Source organism: Dama dama, chromosome 12 (genome assembly GCF_033118175.1).
Source record: "Dama dama isolate Ldn47 chromosome 12, ASM3311817v1, whole genome shotgun sequence".
Classification (NCBI taxonomy): Eukaryota; Metazoa; Chordata; class Mammalia; order Artiodactyla; family Cervidae; genus Dama; species Dama dama.
The window spans coordinates 99,668,189-99,692,795 of NC_083692.1; the positions used below are offsets into that span (position 1 = coordinate 99,668,189).

Genomic DNA, 24,607 nt, shown 5'->3' on the forward strand with positions numbered 1-24,607 from the left:
GGTTTAGAAAAGATAGGTAATTTATAGCTTTAACAGGCATCTAAACTAATTGTCCCATTAGTATTGGGTTTATATTGTATATTACAGAAGACTTCATCATTTAAAGAAGTCATATCAACCGTTATGAAGGTGGTTTGATGTGTGTAATCCTACTTAGAAACCTGTATGCAGGTCAGGTTCAACAGTTAGAACTGAACGTGGACCAACAGACTAGTTCCAAATAGGAAAAGGAGTACGTCAAGGCTGTATATTGTCACCCTGCTTATTTAACTTATATGCAGAGTACATCATGAGAAATGCTGGGCTGGAAGAAGCACAAGCTGGAATCAGGATTGCTGGGAGAAATATCAAGAACCTCAGATATGCAGATGACACCACCCTTATGGCAGAAAGTGAAGGGGAACTAAAGAGCCTCTTGAACGTGAAAGAGGAGAGTGAAAAAGTTGGATTAAAGCTCAACATTCAGAAATCTAAGATCATGGCATCTGGTCCCATCACTTCATGGCAAATAGATGGGGAAACAGCGGAAACAGTGTCAGACTTTATTTTTTTGGGCTCCAAAATCACTGCAGATGGTGATTGCAGCCATGAAATTAAAAGACGCTTAACTCCTTGGAAGGAAAGTTATGACCAACCTAGATAGCGTATTAGAAAGCAGAGACATTATTTTGCCAACAAAGGTCCGTCTAGTCAAGGCTATGGTTTTTCCAGTGGTCATGTTTGGATGTGAGAGTTGGACTGTGAAGAAAGCTGAGTGCCAAAAAATTGATGATTTTGAACTGTGGTGTTGGCGAAGACTCTTGAGAGTCCCTTGGACTGCAAGGAGATCCAACCAGTCTATCCTAAAGGAGATCAGTCCTGGGTGTTCATTGGAAGGACTGATGCTGAAGCTGACACTCCAATACTTTGGCCACCTCATGGGAAGAGTTGACTCATTGGAAAAGACCCTGATGCTGGGAGGAACTGGGGGCAGGAGGAGGACGACAGAGGATGAGATGGTTGGATGGCATCACCGACTCGATGGACATGAGTTTGAGTAAGCTCCGGGAGTTGGTGATAGACAGGGAGGCCTGGCGTGCTGCAATTCATGGGGTCGCAAAGAGTCAGACACGACTGAGCAACTGAACTGAACTGAATCCTACTTAAAAATAATGGTGTTTTGTAGACTTCATGTTAAACATCTGTTAAGTGTTAAGTAAAGATTCTTACTTGGTTTTCTAGTTAAGTGTATTTAAACTATTTTATGCAGATCTTTTGGAATAGAGAAAACTTTCATTTTTTCCTTTAAGTAAATTTTTTGTAGTTACTGTTTTTTGGACCCGCACGGTTGATGTGTTTAAAAATTAGGGCTAGCTACTTGATAAACTAATAGGAAACGGTTATCCAACCAAAGTTGGGTCTCCTTGCCTGACATGCAGCAAAGCCTATAGTGATATGGAATTGTGGTAAAGGGAAGTATGCTGCATTCACTGATGGGCCTTGCAAGGAAGAATGGCAGTTCATGCTTAAAAGACAGACTCCCCAGGGATGGTCAAAAAAGGGTTTTTACAGGGAGGATGAGGGACAGGGTCGTGGTGAGTCATCAGCTCATGGACCTCTTCCTGATTAGGTGGTGGTGAGGTAACAGGGTGGCATTTTAGAATTTCAAATTATCAGCCTGATTTTAAGGGTCTAAGGTCTGCTTGTTGGTGGTTAGCATGCAGTTGGGTTCTTCCACCTGGTGAGGGTTTTAGTTTTTACAAAACAACTGAAGGATACGGCTCAGGATACTATCTGCAGGCCTCGGGCAGGAACTAAAGGTCCTTGACTTTGCTTTATGGTTAAGCCAGTATTATCTTGTCTTGCTTGACTGCTTTCCTTAGTTTTCTGCATTTTGCTTCTCTGAATCAAATTTAGTTTAGGAGGCTAAAACTTTCCTTTAAACAAGAGGTGAGAGAGAGAGGGTGGGGATGTCTTTGTGATGACTCCTGCTCCATTTCAGAACCAAATAACCATTTCTTAAAACTTCAGGTTTGAAAAGTAATACCATTTTCAAGTTAATGTTTACAATATCTTTGATTAATATAAAGATTTTTAATATTAACAATTTTGACTTTTGCTTATGAGCTCTTTCAGAAACTTTCACACTTATTTTCTATGAAAATAAAGCTTAAATTGAAAAAGTTTAGTTTTTCTGTACTCTTTTAACATCTTTTTTTCCTATTGTTTAGTACTTTTTAAAGTGCCTCTTGATTTATAAGTTTGGTCTTGACTCTTGTTTTCAGTCCCTTTGTATTTTCTCCAGTTTTAGTTCTTCTTTATCCATATCTTTAAAGTTTTTTTCTTTTATTATTTTGATCTTTGATAAAATTACATAGTCCTGCTATCATGTCTAGTTTAGTTATTGACCATATATTAATATGTTTTGGGGAAATGTAAAATTTGAGAGTGATTTTTATGTGAGAAATTAGAGCAGGAGACTTCAATTTTCAAGATATGACTTTGACCATTAGACAGCTTACCTAAGACATGGAGTAATATTTTTCAGGCAGTTGAATATGGGGTATTTCATTTACAGGAATACCGTGCAGCCATTAGAAATTCCTAAGGCAATTAGCAAACAGTAAACCGAAGGAGAGTATTTGTGTCTTGAAAATGTACACAATATACTACTGAGAGTAATAACTAGTCATTTGGTGCTCTGTGTTAAATTTTTAAATGTTTTGTGAATACATGTTTGTGTGCATGCACAGAATTCTGAAAGTATATATACCAAACTGATAAAACTGGTAACTTCTGGGTGAAGTGGAATTGGAGGACAGCAAGGAAGACTTGTCTAAAATGCTTTGGTGAACCAAAACTGTTCTGTACAGTATGTTTGTGAATGTAAAAGTAAATCAGCATCATTGTATGGTGGGTGATACTCGTCTTTGGTGCACCATGATTTCTAATGTTAAAAGTTAAAAATATTTTTCAGTACTATTTAAATAATCTTATTAAAGATTTGGAAAGCATGATTTTAAAGTAAAAACTGAAAGCTGCAGTTTGGTAAGTTGTTCCTCCTAAAGAAGAGTTTGAAGTTATTTATAAGTCCCTTTAAGAATTAAACACTCCTGTGTTAAAAGGAGAAAGGTATAGTCTGGCAACTAATATTGCTATTTTGGTGATCTCATAGGTTAATGAAATAACCATTTAAGTGTTCATTTCACCTGAAACATTTTTGTGTTAATTTCAGTCCTTGTGGTAATGCTTTTTCTATCTGTGGAAACATTGAAAAGATGACTTTTTTTGTGAAGTGGAGAAATTTTTCCCATAACAAAATATTGTGAAAAGCATTTTACTTTAGCTTTTAAAATATACACATGTATGTATGTACACACACTTTTAAATATATAAAACAGATCACAAACATTCACAGAATGAAAGCATTGAAGTTTAATTTTCCTGTGTAAAATTTTTTTTCTTAAAAGTTTCTAAAAAATTTGCCTTTAACTTTTAAAATGTACTCATCTGTAAGGTTTTTTTTTTTTAATCAGTACAGATGAATTTGTGAAAAGAAAAGCAACAATCTCTTTCCCTACCCCTTTCATCCTAGTTCTGCTCTGCAGACCTCACCTGTTTTGTGAAGTCTTCTAATGGATATTTCAATATTTTAAAGTTTACTTGTACCAGTTTCTATCAACTTCAGATAGTAGATTGAGGATTTAGTGTATCTTGGTAGATTATTAGGTGGGAATTTAGTTTACACTTACTGTTGCCCTTGTCCTACTTCCAGTGCAGTTATATTACTACTTTAAATTGTTCCATTGGTTATCTTTGTGACTTTACTATGCTTATAAGTTTTATTTCTGTTTTATGAACGTCAGTGTCTCTCGAGTCTGTATTTGGTAGGGTGAGGCAGTTAGTGCTCCATCATTTCTTCTATTTCTTTTCTTACCTACTCCCTCAGCTTCTATCCAGGTGACTTAAAAATTAAGATTGATAGTATTTATATTGCATTTTGTAACATTATGAAATCTTAAACTTCCTGCTACTGGTTGATTGCAGGGGGTGAATAATAATAATGGCATTTGTTATACATCATGACTGAGTAAATACTTTTCACAGTAGAGGCAAGTCTACAAGATTCTGAACATAGTCAAGATCCTTTTTTAAGAATCTTGAGAGAGAATGTCCAAATACATTCTTCTTTCTTACATTCTACAAGTTGCTCTAAACGATATCTTTTAGTTTTTTCTTTTGGATAAAGAAGCATATGCTTTGTTCATTATCCCCTGATTCCTTCTAGCTATTCTGTAATATTTTTCCCCCCTTTTGTTCTAACTTTTTTGTTTCATGTTTGGACTGTGCCTCTCTTGTACATTTACCCTTCTCCTTCAAAATGCCTGTAGGTTCTAGCTGCCTTCCACCGTCACACCCTCATCTGCTCCTTAGATATCCTTGGTCTCACTCTCAGTTATACCGTCTGCTCTTCTACTGAATCCTTTTTTCCTGGAGAATGCTGTCTTAGAGATCTCCACTGTCTAGTCCAGTCTGCACTGTACTAGAATTCCCTTTTCCCTGCTCTCCCAGGTTGTGTCTCTTCTCTCTTGAACGCTCTGTTTTGTGCTTTCTTTATTTTCATTCTTGTTTTGCTGGTGTTCATTCTAAAGTTGCCTCTTTGAGAGGATCATCAGGGAGCCAGCTTTCTGAGCCTGTGTGGGACTGACGTGTCTGTTTCTGTTCTCACAGTTATGTTTCCAGGTGGCCCAGGGCCCGCACTTGCAGCACCAAGGTTCCAGGAGATACCCTTGAGAGTGCTTTTCTTCAGAGCCAGTTTTTTAAATGAGTTTAATTTTTTCTTTGTCATGAGTTAGGTTTTCCTTAAACGTTGGGTGACTTTTTGGTTGCCGTCCCGAGTTTCAGTGGGGCTGTAGAGGGGCTTGTGTGGCTGGCTGCTTGATGAGAACAGACGGGAGCTGGCTCTTAAACGCTGGGGAGCCCTTGAGTACCAGCGTGCAGGCGTTTTGTTTCGGTGTGCCAGCACTCACACCCATTTGCTGAAGTTAGAAGAGAGTCTTGGGTGCTGTTTCTCCCTCCCCTGCCTTTTGTAGGAGAAACTCCTGACTGTCAGAGGAGTGAAAGAAGTGTGGATGTTCTCCTATTAACAGACTTGGCTGTTATGTTAGCCTTTTAAAAAAGTTTTCTTATTCAGGACTTGTCCGACTGGGATGGGAATAGGGTTGAATTTCTCTGTCTTAGGTGTTTTGTACCCCATTTTAGATTGTGGTTGGCATCCTCTAGAAATCTGTTGTCATGTGAATTTCTAGTTAAAGATAGTGGATTGTGCACAAGCATCTGCTCCACTAAAAGTTAAAAAATTTGAAATGTATAACCCCACAAGAAAGGGGAGAATGGATGAAGAGATGAGCCACAAAATTTGGAAACTATACAGCAGAAGTGAAAGTGGCATGTGGTTTAGCAGACCTGACAGGCTTGTGAAAGAGTGAATATTGTAGTAGTCACTCTGCTTCAGAATTAGAGGATATTGAAAAGTGACAGAGATGAGGTGGTGAATACCGTGTACATGCTGAAAACCATCCCTCTTCCTCTGCTCAGTTCCCGGAAAGTGGAAGCCTGGCCTTTACCTCCTGATGGATTGGAAGGTTTTTGTCTAGGTACTCTGACTAGCCCATGAGGAAATACCTGAAGATACTGACATTGGAAGTTCCTTGATCGAATGGCTCAGCCTAATCCCCTTTAATGGTCCCTCATGTTTGACAAGCCTCCTAAAAAAGCCTTGTAGTCTTGAAAGTATGAATATCTGAAATAGGCCTCAACGCAGAATGTAGACCTTAAAATTAGCAATGACAATGAAAAATGACTGAAAAGAATCAAACTATGCAGGTTGAAGAAGGAAAAAAACCCCCAAAACTACTCCTTAGAGAGGTTTTTACAGTCATGTAATAGCAAAATAATCTATGAAAGCATAATTTAAGCAATTAAAAATAGCCTTTGGAATTTTAAATATGAGAGTAGAAACAAAAAGCCCAGTAGGTGGCTTGTAAGAGACTGTTTCCCAGAAAGTAAGGGTTTTAGAAGTTAGAAGTAGGACATAACAGAGAAAATTGGAGAATCATAGGATCGTTCCATGAGGTCTTTCAATACTGAAGGAGGTGAGTTTCCAAGTGGATGAAGTCCATTGAACAAGTGATGCAGTGGATGGAAAAGAGACAGCTAGGGAATTTTAGAACATGAATGACAGAAGCAAGAAGCTGGAAGCTTCCAGTGAGAAAAAAGGTTGGACGAAGGAATTGGGGTGGCTTCAGTCTACACATCAAAATTGTAGGCTGGCAGGAAAGAGCACTGTCTTCAGGCTTCTGAAGGAAAATGATTTCCAACCTGGAATTCTTTACCTAGCCAAATTGTCAAGTGTGAGGATAAAGATATTTTCAAATTCACTATGTCTTAATATTTATCTCTCCTGCATTCTTTCTCCAGAAGGCATGGAAGGTGGTACTAAGTGAAAATAAGGAAGTACATTAATCAGGAGGAAGACGGGATGTAAGAACATGAGGTCTAGTATAGGGTGGAAACGTGGGAACCATAGGATGCTAGTGAAAGGACAGCATAGGATGAGACAGATGTATATTATATGCAGTGGCAGTCACTCCAAATTGGAACAGATCAGAAGGTTCAGGGATAGTCTTCAAGATGAAACTGGTGTGTCTGAATGAACACCTCGAGAAAAGAATTTAGAAAACTAGTGAAAGATTGAGTTAGGGACAGGTATAGAGAAAGTAAAGCAATGACAAGACATTTATTAATTAGTGGGAGAACTTTTGATTGTGCTTAAGAGGGAAAACGAGGACTTCCCTGATGGTCTAGTGGCTAAGACTCTGCTGCCAACGCAGGGGGCCCAGGTTCGGGCTCTGGTCAGGGAACTAGAATCCTGCATGCTGCAGCTGAGAGTTCGCATGCTACAGCTAAAAGATCCCATGTGCCGCAACTGAGACCCCGCGCAGCTAAATTAAGTCATTTTTTAAATGGGAAAAAACCGTGGATTATGTGGCTTAGCTGTGAATTGTGTTTACAGAATCGTAGTGGGAGGACTTGAATGCTGATCTGACGCTGTGGTTATAGACTGGGACTGAGTTTTGCTCCTCTCGAGGGACGTTTGGCAGTGACTGGAGACCTTTTTGGTTGTTGCCGCTTGCTGGAGCGTGCTGTTGGTACCTGATAAGCCAAGGCTGTGGATGCTGCTGAACACCTCGAGCGTACAGCACAGCTCCTCTCAACACAGAGTTATGTGCTCCAGATGTCAGTGGTGCTGAAGTTAAAAAAGGAAACCAAGATACCATTTGTTAGGATGATGGAGAGAGGACAAGGGCGTGCCGAATGAGAGGAGGAACAGAGTTAATTCTTGATCTTCTTCCATAATGGAATTCAGTAGAAAATGTCCCAAACTGAGAACATTAAGAAATAATAGACAAGTGGTTTTTCTTTTCTTTCTTTCATTTTTTTTTTCCCCCCCTGAGATTTGAAAGTGTTGGTCGCTTAGCTGCATCCAGCTCTTTGCGACCCCATGGATTGTAGCCCGCCAGGCTCCTCTGTCCATGGGATTCTCCAGGCAAGAATACTGGAGTCGGTAGCCATTCCCTTCTCCAGGGGATCTTCCTGACTCAGGGATCAAACCTGGGTCTCCCGCACTGCAGACAGATTAGTTTACCATCTGAGCCACAGAGAAGCCCCTTTTGAGACTTGGTGTAAGTTTATTAAAATGAGTCTACTTTTTGTGTGTGTTCTGTCTTGGTGTATCTGAGGCTGGAGGAGTGGTCTCGTAGGTAGTTGAGTTGACTACGTCTGTGATGTACTGCTGGTGGTCTAAGCGCTGGATCTTTGTTGCCGCGCACAGGCTCGCTCTGGCTGCAGCATGCAGGCTGCTTCTGGACTCTCTTGTTCCGGAGCACACGCAATACAGCGCATGGGCTTCAATAGTTGTGGCGCGGGGGCTTAGTCTCCCTGCAGCATGGGGGACCCTAGTTCCAGGACAGGGATTGAACCTGTCTCCCTCTTTGGAAGGCAGGTTCTTAACCTCCTGACCACCAGGGAAGCCCCAGTCTGCCCATGTTTGTGCAGCTTGGGCTTGAGCATCAGAGTCATAGATGATTCTGTGGGGCCTCAGCTCCTCCTTCTCTGCTGTCTCCCTGGTACTTCTTGGCTCCCCTTTTTGAAGAATTTGAATATTGAAAAATGGCGGAAACCGAAAGCCACTTTACCACGTGTTTGATGTGGCTCTCCTCATGCCTGGGACCACATGGCTGGAGATGAGGATAAGCTATGGATGTTGGCCCTGCTCTGTTGGGACTGCACAGTTCTTGTGATCGGAGAGGAACGTTCTTGTCCGACAAGGTTTTAACTTCTGTGGACCCTGTTACAGTCACTTGCTGCCAACTCTAACCAGTATGGCATTGCTTGGTACTGTGGCATGAGAGAAGGGAGAAGAGAGGGGGAGACCCCCATTGTGGAGGGGTTCCTTTAGATTCCTGTCTTGATCCTTGAGGCAGCACTTGAGGGCTCCTGGCGCTCACTTCTAACCCCCAGTCCACCTTAGGGATACTGGAGGGTGGAAAAAGGGTAAATTCAGATATTTGTCCTCCTCCTCAATCTTCCTGCTGCTGTTTACTTTTCACCATCCTCAGATAGCTGGTCTGTGTATTTCATTCAGCGTTTATAGCTGCATTTTGTGGGAGGGACAGAGTGGAGTGTGCTTACTCCATCTTATATTTCAAAGATAAATTGTAACTGCCAGTATGTGTCAGACAGTTTGCTAGACTATAGGAGTAAAAATATGCAAAGATCAGTTAGTTCAGTCGCTCAGTTGTGTCCAACTCTGCGACCGAATGGACTGCAGCATGCCAGGCCTCCCTGTCCATCACCAACTCCCAGAGTTTACTCAAACTCATGTCTGTTGAGTTGGTGATGCCATCCAACCATCTCATCCTCTGTCATCCCCTTCTCCTCCCGCCTTCAGTCTTTCCCAGCATCAGGGTCTTTTCTAGTGAGTCAGCTCTTCACATCAGATGGCCAAAGTATTGGAGTTTTCAGCTTCAGCATCAGTCCTTCCAATGAATATTCAAGACTGATTTCAGCACTTTATCTCAGTGAACTAACCTGGAACAGTTTATGGACAGTAATGGTGGTAAAGAATTGGCCTGCAATGTAGGAGATGTGGGTTTGATCTCTGGGTCGGAAAGACCCCCTGGAGAAGGAAATGGCAAACCACTCTAGTATTCTTGCCTGAAAAATCCTACGGACAGAGGAACCTGGTGGACTACAGTCCATGAGGCGCCAAGTCTTGGACATGACTTGGCGATTGAGCATGCACCCAGTAGTAAAAATCAGATAATTGCTTTAATGGAGTAGGAGTTGAAAGAGTATATAAATCTGTTTAGAGGAGTCTGATATACCTACCACTGTAGGAGATGCAGTGTTTGTAAGTCATGAGGAATGAATTATAAGGAGAGGAGAGAGAGAGTATGTGGATGGCAATTTAGCACATTTCTAAGAATCAGGTGTCACTGGCTATAAAGAACTTCACAGAGTGATAGCGGCTGTGCAGGTGAGCAGGCACTGGATCTTAAATGCCACGTGGAAGAGATTTTTATGTCTTAGACAATGCTGTCAGGGTTGCGTGTTACCTGTCTTGTTCTTAATACAGATTAATCTTAATACAGATTGTTTTTCTAGATTATTGTACATATATTTGTCTTAACTGCTACTTATTCAGTTCCCTATTGGAATGATATATTTTTATAATTTTTACAGCATTGTTTTGAGATTTGATTTGAAACTTGAGAACAGCAAAGAACATTTATCACCACAACTAGTGGACAGTGTAAGTCAGAGGCCCCAAAGGCCGGGATCTATGCCTGGTGATCTGAGGTGGATTGGATGTCATAATAATGATAGAAATAAAGGGCACAGTAAATGTAGTGTGCTTAAATCATCCCCAAACCTTCCCCCTTGTCCCAGTCCATGGAAAAATTGTCTTCCATGAAACTGGTGCCAGAGAGGTTGGGGACTGCTCATGTAAGTGATCAAATTGGGTGATGCTATTTTTAATTTTAAAAAATGACTCTAGACACCAGTGGATTTCTTTTATGTAATTTCATTTTGTCTCTAAAAGTCACTAGAAAAAGGTTACAGAAAATGCTAAGCATGGAAGAAGGTTAATGGTGGTTGCTTAATGTGTCCTGTAAATCACATAAATTTTGATTGGTTTGTTGCACAAAAAGGGTTCATTATCTTAATCATACATATACATTTGTATGTATAATATAGTGTACACTTATACTGTGTATTAACTGTTTCTTCCTCTGAATGTACTTGGAAAAGACAGTTTAGATTTTCTTTTTTTTAAAGTGATTGTATTTGAAAGTTATTTTGAACTCAGGTTCTTCAAATGAGCTCTTTGAGAAGTCTGGTCTATTAATGATTTCTTTTGAATTTCTTTGTAATACTTTAAATATAAAGATTAAACAGCTAACATCTTTTCTGTTTGAGTGTATGAATTTATTTGCATATATTCTTTGAAAATGTTACCAGACATGGGAGGGACTAGTGATTTTTTTTTTTCTTTCTTTTTTTTTTGTCCACACCACATGGCTTGCGGGATGTGCTCACATCCCCTACCAGGCATGAAATCTGTGCCTGCTTCAGTGGAAGCATGGAGTCTTAACCACTGGACCTCAGGGAAGTCCCACAAGTTTGTTTTCTTACTCACCTTTAATTTATTGTTAGTGAGCTCTTAATCTCTGTACTTGTGAACAGAGGATAGATGGCCTCTTAAAAAAATTGTGTTATGAATGAGATTCATTCATAACTCATCTTCCCTGGGTTCCCTGATGGCTCAGATGGTAAAGAATCTGTCTCCAGTGCAGGAACCTGGGTTTGATCCCTGGGTCGGGAAGATCCCCTGGAGAAAGGAATGGCAACCCACTCCAGTATTCTTGCCTGGAGAATTCCATGGACAGAGGCTACAGCCCATGGGGTCGCAAAGAGTTGGACAGACTGAGCGACTAACATTTTCACTTTCCTGCCAATTTTGCTTCCTTGATCAATACTGCTTTTGATCTATTTTCGTGTTGGTGGGTCAGGAATGAAGCAATTAAAAAGGTTAAAATAAATTGTTATGGTTTGTAAATGTAATTTTTGTATGTTTTTTTGTTTTTGACAGCCGATTTATTTTGCATATTCCCAGCGAGGAAAGAGACAATGCTATCCGAGTGTGTTTTCAGATTGAACTTGCCCATTGGTTTTACTTGGATTTCTACATGCAGAACACACCAGGATTACCTCAGTGTGGGATAAGAGACTTTGCTAAAGCTGATATCCTTTTTATTACTATAATGACTGTCTTTCATTCTCGTTAATAAGATGTTTTAGCACAAATTTTCTTTTGCTTGTCTTTGAGATTTATAATCTTTTAAATAAAACGTAATGATTTCTAAAATTTGTCAAATACATAAAGCATATACATATGGTTTGTGCCTGATGGTGGTAGGCACAGTTTGATAGTAGGGTTGCACCTTGGTATTCTTGGGGGTGGTTCCAGGACCACTCCCCTTCCCTCAGGATACCAGAATTCATAGATGTTCCTTGTTTAGTCACTAAGTCATGTCCAATTTTCTGTGACCCCATGGACTATATAGCCCGTCAGCCTCCTTTGCCATTGAATTTCCCATGTGAGAATATTGGAGTGGGTTGCCATTTCCTTCTCCAGGAGATTTACCTGACCCAGGGATCAAACCCTCGTCTCCCGCATTGGCAGGAGGGTTCTTTCCCACTGAGCCCCCACGGAAGCCAGCTCAAGTTTCTTTGATGGTGTCAGAAGGCATGGTAGAGTCGGCGGCTATCTGTGGGTCACACATTGTTGCAGGGAGAAGTCAATTCTGACTCCATATTCAGATTGTTTCTTTAACTTGCTTTCCATTGCTTTTGTTATTATAATCATACATAATGGCCTGCTTCAGAGAAGCCTGAGTGTTTTTAAAGTGCCTTTGTTTAGACACCCCCACCCCCCACCTGTAGTTGGCAGGAAGGAAGAAATGAACACACCCCCCTGCCTGAGGCTGGCCATTCTAGGAGATAACTTGCAAGGTTAATAGTCTTTTTACTTTGTTTCCTCACCTCCCCCCCATGTCTGTCTATAAAAGAACCTGGCATCCAGACCCTGGCAAAAGGATTATTTTGAGACGTTAGTTGGCCATCTTGGTTAGTTGGCCCTCTGAATAAAATCATATTCTTTGCCTCAACTTTGTGTCTCGGATTCATTGGCCTGTCATGTAGTGAGCAGAGTGAGGTTGGTCTTGGTAACACCTGTGGATACTGGAGGGACAACTGTATTCTTATTTATGTTGCTGATCCCCTAAAATGTGCAGTTATAATTAGAAATAAATTTGATTTTCTTTTCTTTCAGATATAGCTAGCCTGTTTTTAGAACTGATCTGGTTTTTTTTGTTTGTTTGTTTGTTTGTTTGTTTTTACTTGCTGTACCACTTAACTGAATGATCTTTATTGAGATTACTACCTTTCTGGGATAGATATTCTTAAGTAATTATTGAATACTTCCTCAGTTCAAAACAGTTTTTGGTTTTATGACAGATTCCTTGCCTTCTGAGAAGCTTTTGTTCCTCCCTATTTACAAATAAGATAGAAACTTGTCATAATTAGATTCACACGAATATTTAAGATTATAAAAGGAAGCTATGTCACAAGGCCAAAAACCTGGTAAATTGCTAATGCTCTTGATACTGTTTTTAGAATTTGGCAGAAGGTGGAAAGTTTTATGCACGTTTAAGCAAGGCTATATTTTAAAGGGAATGTAGAATTTTCATTCTATACATTTCCTGTAAGCAGCCTGGAGTGGGAAATACATTGCAGATAAAGAAAAGGGATGGAGCAAAATTGGGGAGTTGGAAATGATAAGCAATACCTTGGAAAGTAAGTTTTTACTAAGATTCTTACAGGGATCCAAGAGGAGATGGGGATGGAAGTTAGGTAGGGGAATTTGTGAGTTTTTAAATCTTGAGCCAAAATGCTTTGATTTTTGTTCTCTTGGTCATTTAAACCGTGTGTTGACATGGATCTATGCCCGTAAGTTCACTGTACTACACTAGAGGGAGTAGGAATAGGTGCCTTAAGCCTCACGCTCAGCTCCCTGTGCTTTTTCTTAAGCTGCATGAAATAAGGAACACCTTAGGGTTCTGCAGAAAATGAATGAAACTGTTTATAGCTATATAAACTGTTAATCTATATAGCTGTTAACCTTTGAAAGTTTTTCAGCAACTATGGAGAAGTAAATGAAAAAAGGAATAGAAGTACTGTGGAGCACTATCTTTGTTAGAATCTTGGTAGCAGATTTTATGAGGAAATCATAGAACACTTTGTTTTTAAGGAGCTGTAATCTAACTGGAGAAACATGAATAAAATAAGAAAGCTGTCTTCTTTGGTTTTGGTCTGTTTTGCATAGACTTGGGGTCTTATAAGAGCAACTGTACATATTTTGGGATTCTGGATAAGATTTTGTGCTTATGTGGTAGTTTACTCACTAAGTTATGTCCGACTCTTCTGACCCTGTGGACTGTGGCCCACCAGGCTCCTCTGTGCATGGGATTCTCCAGGCAAGAATACTGGAGTGGGTTGGTGTTTCCTTCTCCAGGGGATCTTCCTAACCCAGGGTCTCCTGAATTGCAGTTTTTCCTGAAACACAATTGCAATTGTGTTTATATATATGAATTTTTAAAACTTTTCTTATTATTTAAAAAAAGCGCCCCTGTTTTAGTTAAGTTTCTTCTTCTAATTCACTTATGTGGAAGAAAAAGCTTCCTCTAATGTGGTTCGGTTCAGTTGCTCAGTCGTGTCCGACTCTTTGCGACTGTATGAACCGCAGCACACCAGGCCTCCCTGTCCATCACCGACTCCTGGAGTCTACCCAAACCCATGCCCATCGAGTCGGTGATGCCATCCAGCCGTCTCATCCTCTGTCGTCCCCTTCTTCTGCCCCCAGACTCCATTAAATAACTGAGTGCTTCATCTGTGCCAGGCGTTGTGTAGTGAACAGGGTGTATTTGGCCGCTGTCTTTAGGATGACCAGCAGGAAAGGACATGATCGCACTGAAGTCTGATAGGTTCTGATAAGGTAGCCTAGTGTTCATTAGAAATAGTGACGCGAGTAATCCCACTCAGATTTGAAATTAGATAAAAATCTTCTTTGGAGGCAGAATCTACTGGGCTGTATTTGTCTGGACTTTACCCATAAGGGTAATAAAAGAATGTAGGAGATTAAAAAAAGACTTCCAGGAAAAAAGTTACAGAGAAGTAGAAAGAATATTAAAATCCAGTGCCATCATACCCTTTCTATGTATTTACCCATTGTTAACGTTTTGCCACACTTGCTTTATTTCTCTCTAGGGATGTTTTGAAAAACATTCCTGAAATAGTGCAGGCAGTGAATTGGAGGAACGTCAGATTGGAAACCTAATTAAGATGCTGTTTCATTAATTTATGAGAGAAGTGGAAACTTCTGATAGAAGTGAATGGAAGATATTAAATTTCAGTGATATTTAGGAGGCAAACTTTGTCTTAACTTGAATGTCTGAGGAGAGGTAGAGGAAGGAGTCAAGGATGGTATCCAGGTTTCTGATTTGAGTGATTGAGTGGATGGGTGTGCCATTCCATTTGTAGAAAAATAAAGGCGAAATTTTGTGGGGGCATGACGGACACTGATTTGCGGTACCTGTGAGACTGGAGAGTAAAAGTTAATAGTGTGAGTTGTGGAGCCACATTCCTTGCGTTACCATCCCATCTTTGCCATTTACCAGTCGTGCGACCTTGGACAAATAGCAGGGCTTCTCTGTGACTGTTTTTTCTTTTGCTGGTTGTGCACAGTCCTGTGACTTTTCTTTAGGACTACTCAGGTATAGCACTTAACTGAGTATGTGCCAGTAGTACTTGCCTGAGTGTGTACTACATACCCCAGCATGTGCTATAGATTGACTGTCCTGGACTTGCTTCTGGGTTGAGGTTTTGCTGGGGAGCTATATTCATAACTGTGGCAAAAGAATTTTGAATATTGCTAAGACTTTGATTAAAGTGATGGACTGTATTGTGGAGAGAAGAAAATAAAAGCCAGAGAGTGCTAATATGGAGACAGGAGAACAGTCAAAAATAGATGTAGAATAACCATATATTGTGACTACTTAGAAGACTGCTGTAGAGAATTATGGCCAAGATGTTTTATTTGATCAAAGTACTGTGATAGTTCTCTTGATGGCAGGGTGCAGGCTGTTGGTCCCAGAAGTGGGCGTGGATGTGAGGACACGGAATACGGGGAACTGGGGCCAGAGCTTGACCCAAGAGGAAATTGATGTCATCTGTGACAACAGAAGGATTTTGGATGGCAGTTATATGGAAATGATTGTCTACAGTTAGAGTGTATTTTTCATGTTTTTGCAGAAATGTTAAAAAGAGTTTACTAAAGAGTCACTGAATTGTTAAGAGATGGGACATGTGTAATACAAGTAGACGTATCTGCTTAAAGCTTCTTCCATTCTTTATGTAATCAGTGTGATCTTCTGTCTTTCTCTTAGAACTGTTGGTAAGACCCAGTAAGCCAAGATTCAAGATGCAAAATAATTTGGTTTGATGGTTAAGAAAATAAGACATTAGTCAAATAATAATTTTAGTAAAAATTAGAAAATAATTATCATTACTCAGCATATCATAAGGTTTTTTGAGTTAAGTACATTGTCTCATTAAATAAAAGTGGTATTTAAAAACTCTCCACTCCAAAAAAAAAACAACTTTCCACTCCATTGTTGGAATGAATTACTATATGTACTATTGAATATGGAGGAGGATTGAAGAGTTGTCTTCAGTGAGGAAATTGATGTCATTTTGGATTGGGTTCTGTTATTTGCTAATTGTGTGGACTTGAGCAAGTACTTTTCATCATTAATTCCAAATATATCTTGGTCTGCAGTTGATTGGTTCACCAGCTCACTCTTTATGGTGATTTTGGGATAGGAAAAAAATGGGTAAATGAAGAGTATAGATAATTTTCAAGATGATGTCCGTTGATTTTAATTTCTTTTGCTAATGTTTGTTATTCTTTTTGAAGAAGTTGTTTAGTGGGTAGAAAGATGAGATAAAACTGTTATAGATACACTAATGCACTGTGAAATTATTAGGAACGTTGTAGGGAGAAGGAAGAGAGAGGAAAAAAAACGAGGTGTAAGTGTCCTCCTCTTTGACACTTCCTCTTTAACACTATTGGAAGTTACTTCTATTCCTGGGTTATTTTCATATTTTTTCCCCTGTGGTTAAATTTTTAATGGAAAAAATATCTATTTATTTAAAATATATAATTAGATTAAAAAAAAATCTGTGGTGACTCTAAAACACATAAGGAATTTTTACTAAGTATCTCAGGCCAGACTTTTAATGGGAAATAGCTTTCAGAATTATAGGAAGCTGGAATCTTCCAAAATCCTTCCATAGAGCTTTACGGAATAGTTAATATTATATCCACATGATTCCCCCACTCCCTAAATGAAAGCAAAAAATATTTTTAACCTAGTGCTTGCCTATTTAATACAGTGTTGTTATAGATGGTTGCCTTTTTTGAGCTCTTTGAGAACCTTATTTCTTACTGCAGCTATAAAGCCATATTTTTAAACAGAAAAATAGGCAGCTCATAAAATTAGTTTTCATAAAATGAATTTAATGTGATGTTTTTGTTTAACTCAGTAGTTAATGTGAATACAATGCTGACTTCTTTGAGGATGTTGACGTGTGTGTACAAGTTTTCCCTGCACCTTTCTTTGCCTTATCTGTTACAAACCTTCCTTTCTTACATTAACATAAAAATGAAAAGACAGAATATGTAAGTTTTCACAGAGGACTTGAAAACCTTTGAGAGGGTCCTCTGTTTGAGAAACACTGTCATAAATTATAATTTGCCCTATAGTTTTCGTAATTAACAGTGTTGTAATGAGGCATTTGGTAGCATATGAGTATTGGAAGCCTGAGCATATACTTTACAGGTTTAGGTTTTATTTACTTTAGAAAAAATTATTTTACCCTGCCCAAATTTGGAGAGGCATACCCAGTTTCTTTTGAAACAGGCCATACTTTCCTTAATACTCATGTTTACATTTCTCTATAATCCTTAATAAATCTTCATCTTTAGAATGTTTTAAATTATAAAAGTGATACATACGCATGGTAAAGAAAAATATTCAGCTCTGTAGCGTGGCATGCTTCATTCATCTCTAGTTCTGCTTCGCAGAGTTAGGGTTAGCTACCCCCGCTGCTTTCTGGGGCGAGGGCGGCGGGGCGGCTGAGAGGCTTGTGGGGTCTCAGTTCGTCAGCCGGGGGTTGAGTCTGTACCCCCTCCTAACCACTGTACTGCCAGGGGCTTCCCGCTTCTGGTTACTCTGACGGCTCCTGCCTCTTACTGTGTCTGCTGTGCTTGTCTTTCTTGCTCTCCGTTTCACTGTCTGTCGACTCTTCATGTGATAAATTCGACACACTTAGTGATTGGAAGTGCTAACGTGGCCCTGAGTTTTTTGGTGTTAACTTAGGGTGCCGGAGTGTGTATTCAAAGTTACTTGATTTGTGCCTGGGCTAAATGCAAGAAGTTAGAAATGTTTTGTTCGGGCGAAAACAAATGTGAAAAGACAAGAAAGATGCACTTAAGTGAGGTGAAGATGTGAGTAATTTTGTATAAAATACACAATTCATTTAAAAAGATGTCTTTCTGTGTATATGTGCTTAAACTGTATTAAGGGAGAAAGTAAGTGGCTTCCTTAACACATGGTATACTCTTCAATCATTGTCCATTTTTGCTGCCTCAAGGTGAAGATGTGGAAAAAATTTTGGATGAATGGAAGGAATATAAAATGGGAGTGCCAACATATGGTGCAATTATTCTTGATGAGACACTTGAAAATGTGAGTGAGAGTAATACAAAATTTTTAAGTGAAATGGTAATCAGCTGTTTTCATCCTAATGTTTTATCTATAATGTTCTGAACTGAGGTTTTAAAAGTATACTTAGATTTTTAGTGCTACAAGACCAAAATTTGCATATTTTGTCTGCATTCTGGGTCTTAATAATTTATACCTGTTGCATTATGGCCTATTGTAAAGGAACTTGATTGCTGAAGAAATACTTTAAAATTGGCAGAATGCCTTTCTTCATAGGAAAAGTAATAGTATATCTGGCTTCCTGGAAGATAGTTAACCAAGTAAAATTGTTGGTGATAACAGTTAACTGAAGTAAGGAGAAAAGCACTCCTGGCTTTAGAAAGGAATATGGGAAAGGAGAGCAAGTTTTATTTTTACCTCTTGATTGTTTTGCAGGTACTACTGGTTCAGGGGTACCTAGCAAAATCAGGCTGGGGATTTCCAAAAGGAAAAGTAAATAAAGAAGAAGCTCCTCATGATTGTGCTGCTAGAGAGGTGAGTTATTGCAGTTTGAAACAGTAACATTTGGTGGTTGTGCTTTGAGTGTTGTTTTCGCTTTGGAGACTGGACTTGTTTGGATCATTTAAATCCTCTTTCCAGAACTTGACTGCTTGCATGAAGTAATATCTTTTGTTATGTAGCTGTTAATTTGTTTGTCCACCTCTATCATTTATTATTCTCTCATTTGTTTGATTTTCTTTCATTGTACATTTTTTATTCTATTATTTAACTTTTTTTGTAATATCTTTTCCACTTTTCCTTTTATAATTGGATTAAATGTTTAATTGGATTAAATAAATAGAGTGGTTAAATATTTTGGCTCTTATAACCTTTGTTTTATGTTTATAGTCTGGGCTTTCAGACAAACGCACAATTTCTGAGACATTTACATTTATTGGTAAAAACCCACTCTAGCTTCCCTCTGCCTGTAGGATGAAGTTTAATTCTTCAAGAGTTGAAACTCCCTCTCCTACCCCCAACACAAAACTTAGCCATGCCTCAATTTGTCTTTCTTTACTATTAGTCAAAAGAATTTATTCTTTGTCCTCTGAATTTGATTGGTTTGTTTCATCCACTGAGCTTTTGCTTATGTAATTTTCCTACCTGGAAAGGCCTCTCTTCTGCCCATTCAAATCTTAACTGGGTATCTTTCTAGATGGAGATCACTTTTTCCCCAAAAGACTGCCACAGACTAGCTTTCTGTACTGGGCCATAGTTTCTTATTTGTAAAAGGAGGATGTTCACTATTATTTAAATTGTTTATTTTAAAATGTAACCACTTGGCTGTAGCCCACAGTAATACATTGTGATACATTGTATACGGTATTCTTATTTATCAGTTTACAAAAGTATACCTTGTCCTTGACATTTGAGAAGTTGAGCTATGAGGAAATAACAATAAAATGGAAAGAGAACTGGACTAGGAGTTGAAAGGTTTTTGTTCCAGTATAGTTTTAGTATATGTTGCTCAATAGCCTAGAGACTGGGCAAATCTCTGTAAAATATAAAATTATTAGGAGTCAACTCAAGGACTCCCATTTCTAGAAGCAAGGTATTTATAACTAGAAGTGATATCTTTATAGAGTCTAAGCTGGTGGTGATTGAATTTTGAGGTTTTTTTCGAGATGACAGTATGGATTTTGTAGCATATTCTATTTGAATCTCTCTCTTTTTTTTTTGCTCAATGTTTTTCTGGAGCAGTGTTCACTGCCTGGTTCGAGTATATTTATTAGTGAGGGATAATAGTTAAAATTCTTAAAAACCACTAGTGGTTATTTACTGTAGAAAAAATATCAATGCTTATTTACTTTGGAGTGAGATTTTAAAAATGACTGAAAATGCTGCATTTTAAATTGAGTATGGAACAGCTTATTTGAGCAAGTATTTTGCAACAGCTTATAGCAAAGAAGTTTTACACCCACCCTTTAAAATTGAAAACTGTTTAGGGAACAGGTGAGAAAATGCCACATCCTCTAAGAGCTTTTCCTTTCTTTTCTCTAGATGGCAGGAGAGGAAATGGAGTACTTAAAACGTCTTCCCTTTCATGTCTTCAGCTCTTGTAGTCGTCTTGCTTATAATGAAGGACAAAACGGGAGCCATGCTGTCCCACTTAGTGGAATTAATCAATGCGTCTTATGCATGGAGTAGACTTGTCCTACGGTAGTGGGATAGTTGTCCAGGTCCAGGAGAAATATTAACTGCAATAACAGAAATTTAGGCTAAATTGGGTGGTATGGGCTATCTTTTTAATTGGATCTTTTTCGAGGAATCAAATACCAAATCTTGGAAAACTGAAGAAGGACCCTAGACCCAAGGGGTCTGCCTGCATCTACTGCTGGAACGCTCCATCTCATGAGTTTTATACATGATACTATAAAGAGTAGGGGTGATGTAGAAATCGGGTGTTTGGGATAAAAAGAGAAAGTTAACCTGTGAACCAGGACAGTTTCACCTTGGTTTTTCTTCTTTGTTCCCTACTCTGGGATACTGAGATAAAACGTCCTGTCTGTGTGCTGCTGATTCCAGTGGATCACCATAATTTGTAAGAAAGTAAATAAAATTTATTCTTGGGGCTGGGGGAGTGGGAGAATGGAGAATCCTGTAGGGGAAGATGCAGCCTTTATGGGAAGTTCTCTCTCTCTTTACAGGTGAGTAACTGAAACAGAGCCACTTAGTAAGCACAAACCAGAGAGAGACAGAAACCCTGGTATTTGGGGTCTGGAGTTCATGTTCTTGGCTGCTGTCTAACATACAGGCAGTCAGGAGTGTTTGTAAATTGGTGAGAATTTCTAAACACATACACAGATGTCAACAGAAGAAATTTGATTTTAAGTACATATATCTATTTCCTGATAAAACTTACCTCTCTTATTTGGACCAATATGCATCTCCCCCTGCCTCCCCTGTTTTGAAGATTTTGTCTTGCTCTGAGGAAGGCACAGGTGTACTTAGGAACCACAGTTGATTAATTTCGGGGAAAAAATGTTCCCTTTGATAATAAGAATTAATCCTAACTTCTAACTTTTCTGATCTAAATAATAGCTGCTTTTAGCTGATATAGGAACTTTTTAGAAAAGACTTTATTTAGTTTCTGTCCTTTTAAGGGCTAGAATTTTTAAAGGCAAATCTTTTGACTTTTGTTCCTTTTAAGTGAATGCTTTTCTCATGAAGAACAGAGTTTGGAATTAAGCTGTAGCATTGCTGTATTAATGCACTCAGGCTGCTGTAACAAAGTACCGCGGACTGGGCGGCGTGAGCAGTGGACGCTTCTTTCCTCCTCTCTGGAGGCTGGGCAGTAAGAGCAAGAGCCTGCTGATGGGCTTCTGGTGCAGGCCCGCTCTCTGGCCTGCGGTCGGCGGCCTTTCCTCTGTGTGCTGACGTGGCCTCCCTGGGGGACTGCGTGCGCCCCCTCTGCTTAGAGGGACCAGTCCTGCTGGGTTAGAGACCCACCCCATCCTGGTGGGTTAGAGACCCACCCCATCCTGGTGGGTTAGAGGCCTCCTGTAGCCTGCACCGCCTCCTCACGGGCCCTGGCTCCCAATGCAGTCGTGTTGGGAGTTAGGCCTTCCTAAGAATCTTGGAAGGTTCAGTCCGTAGTAGTTGCTGTTTCTGAGTGTTGAAAGTATTCGGCCGGCAGGCCTAGGGTCGCAGTGGACCCTTCCGCCGCTTGGTGGCGCTGCGGCATAATAGAAGCAGCATCGAGGAAGGGGGAGAACCGTCAGTGTCTCAGTTGCAAACCAGATTGTTATTGCATTTATAGGAGTTTATGTTAATATTACACTTTTCATTTTCGCTTGTCTTAATATATATGGAGAAGTTTTGTCTTAATTTTTAGCTATCATTAGGCTTGAGCTGATGTGTTAAGCACGTTTTCTCTTGTTTTTACCATGTTTTTTCCCTCTGGTTTCTACCACGGGTTTTATTTTCCGTTGCTTAATAACTTCTAATTTTGTTTATTGTAATGTTGTTTCATCGTGTATGAGTGTGTAGAAGTGCTCATTTTGCGGCAGCAGTATCTGACGCCTCCTGTGAGGGCTGTGTCTGTGTGGGCTGGGCTGAAGAAACGGTGGCCACCAGGCCGCTCAGGGAGAAGCTGTGAATAATCGTCAGTAGAAAGCTAATGGCCGTCCTGGTTAGTAGTTTCCAGTCTTCTCTTTGATCAGTGGGTTCGCCTTTGTTAATTGGGTTATTTCTGAACACTTATTCAGTAGTGAAGTAGATGTAGGATAGAGATGTGAAAAATGTTCTCGAGGTTTTATTGAAAAGCTGTATTAAGATAATCTTAGTATATTTTTGTTACCAATTGTGGTGAAACAACACCTGTCCCTGAGAATGTGGAACACTTGGCAGCTCACATGTGGTTCCATCTCATGTTGCTGCTTGTTATTTGGCAGAGCAGCATTGTATCACAGTGACACTTACTGTAATGTGCCCTTATGCGATTTAATCTTGAAAGAGTTTGTACGGAGGAATTACTGCCTTATTCTACCACTTGTGGGCTTGTAAGACATAGATTTTAGGCAGAGGGTTGCATTGTCTATGCTGGTGTTCTTTGGGTAGCACATCTTTTTACTCTTAGGTAGAGACTTTTATCTGCTGTCATTTGAGACATTAATCCTATTCCATGTGCCAGGAACATTAACTCTGAATTACCATACTGGAATGGACTTGATTCACAGAAGGTTTGGTATTAAAAATTGGTTTTAAGTTTTATTTTTTTAATTGGTGGAAAATTGCATTACAATTTTGAATTGGTTTCTGCTGTATAGTAATGCAAATCAGTTATGTGTGTGTGTATTTGTGTATGTGTGTGTGTGTGTATATATATATATATATATATACATATACACATATACATATATATATATATGTATTCCTCCTGAGCCTCCCCACCCAGCTCCACCCATGAGATGACCCCTCCAGGTCATCACAGAGCCCTAAGTGGGGCTTCCTGTGTTATTTAGTAACTTCCCACTACCTGTTTTATGTATGATATTGTGTGTATAGGATTTCTCTGGTGCCTCAGACGGTAAAAAATCTGCCTGCAGTGCAGGAGGCCCAGGTTTGATGCTTGCCTGCGTCAGAAAGATCCCCTCGTGAAGGAAATGGCAACCCACTCCAGTGTTCTTGCCTGGAGAATCCCATGGACAGAGGAGCCTGGCGGACTGCAGTCCATAGGGTGGCAAAGAGTCAGACATGACTGCTGCTGCTAAGTCACTTCAGTCATGTCGAACTCGATGCGACCCCATAGACAACAGCCCACCAGGCTCCCCCATCCCTGGGATTCTCCAGGCAAGAACACTGGAGTGGGTTGCCATTTCCTTCTCCAATGCGTGAAAGTGAAAGTGAAGTCGCTCAGTCGTGTCCGACTCTGTGCGACCCCATGGACTGCAGCCCACCAGGCTCCTCCGTCCATGGGGTTTTCCAGGCGAGAGTACTGGAGTGGGGCGCCAGTGCCTTCTCCGGACTGAGCGACTAACACTACACTATTTGTGTATAATTTGTCCCACCCTCACCTTCCCCCACTGTGTCCACAGTCCCTTCTTCCCTAATGTTAGTACCATTTTTCTAGATTCCGTATATATGCGTTGATATACGCTACTTGCTTTTCTCTTTCTGACCTACTTGACTCTAACAGGGTCTAGCTTCATCTGCCTCACTACAGTTGACTCAAGTTCATTCCTTTCTGGTTGAGCAGTACTCAGTTGTAGACGTGTACAGCAGCGTCTTTGTCCATTCATGTGTTGACAGACATCTAGGTTGCTTCCGTGTCCTGGCTGTTGTCAGCAGTGCGTGTGTATTCTAGCATTGTGGTCTTCTCAGGGCGGGAGCAGTGGCCCAGTAGTGGGGTTGCTGGATCATATGGTGATTTTATTCCTAGTGTTTTAAGCGCTCTCCATACTGTTTTCCACAGTGACTGTATCAGTTTACATTCCCACCAGTGCAGGAGGGTTCCGTTTTCTCCACACCTTCTCCAACATTTACTGTTGGTAGATTTTTTTGATGATGGGCATTCTGACTGGTGTGAGGTGGTAATCCCATAGTTTTGATATGCATTTCTCTAAGAATGTGCAGTATTGAGCCTCTCTTCATGTGTTTACTGGCCATCTGTATGTCTTTGGAGAAATGTCTGTTTGGGTTCTGCCCATTTTTTGACTGTTCTTTTTTGTTTGTTTGTTTTTTTGATATTGAACTGTATGAGCTGTTTATATATTTTGGATATTAACCCTTTGTTGGTTTTACTTTTGTTATCTGTACATATAAGTGAGCTATTAAAATTTTTTCCTGGTAAATGCTTGTTGAGAATGGAGTACCTAATTTTAGAGGTGAACCAGTCTTTATCACTTTCAGAATTAAGAAGTCTTGCATTGTATTATGTTTATTCTAAGTATGGTTGTACAGGGGTTCAAAGCTGCCTTTGTTAATTACACTAATGTCCTCATGTTGTACCACTTCTTCTCATTATAATTCTTCAGCTCTAACCATTCTCAGCTATCAGGAGTATCTTTTTTTCTTGTTGGTCTTATAAACTTCTCATCTTTCAAGTCCTAGCCCAGATGTATCCACAGGATAGGACCCTGCCTGTGACAACCTTCCAGGGGATCACCCCAGCTCAC

The 24,607-nt window shown here is 39.8% G+C and overlaps 1 protein-coding gene across 3 annotated transcripts in view; it reads left to right on the forward strand.

The window, feature by feature from the left end:
• Positions 1 to 24,607, forward strand: part of DCP2 (decapping mRNA 2) — a 79,033-nt gene that overhangs the window by 32,312 nt on the left and 22,114 nt on the right. For 2 of the 3 annotated variants that reach the window (XM_061158219.1, XM_061158221.1), the window contains exons 2-4: positions 11,198 to 11,349; positions 17,848 to 17,975; positions 18,387 to 18,485. In XM_061158219.1, the coding sequence (XP_061014202.1) occupies positions 11,198 to 11,349; positions 17,848 to 17,975; positions 18,387 to 18,485 (379 nt within the window). The remainder of the gene's footprint in view (positions 1 to 11,197; positions 11,350 to 17,847; positions 17,976 to 18,386; positions 18,486 to 24,607) is intronic. The other variant, XM_061158220.1, reaches the window with a different exon arrangement.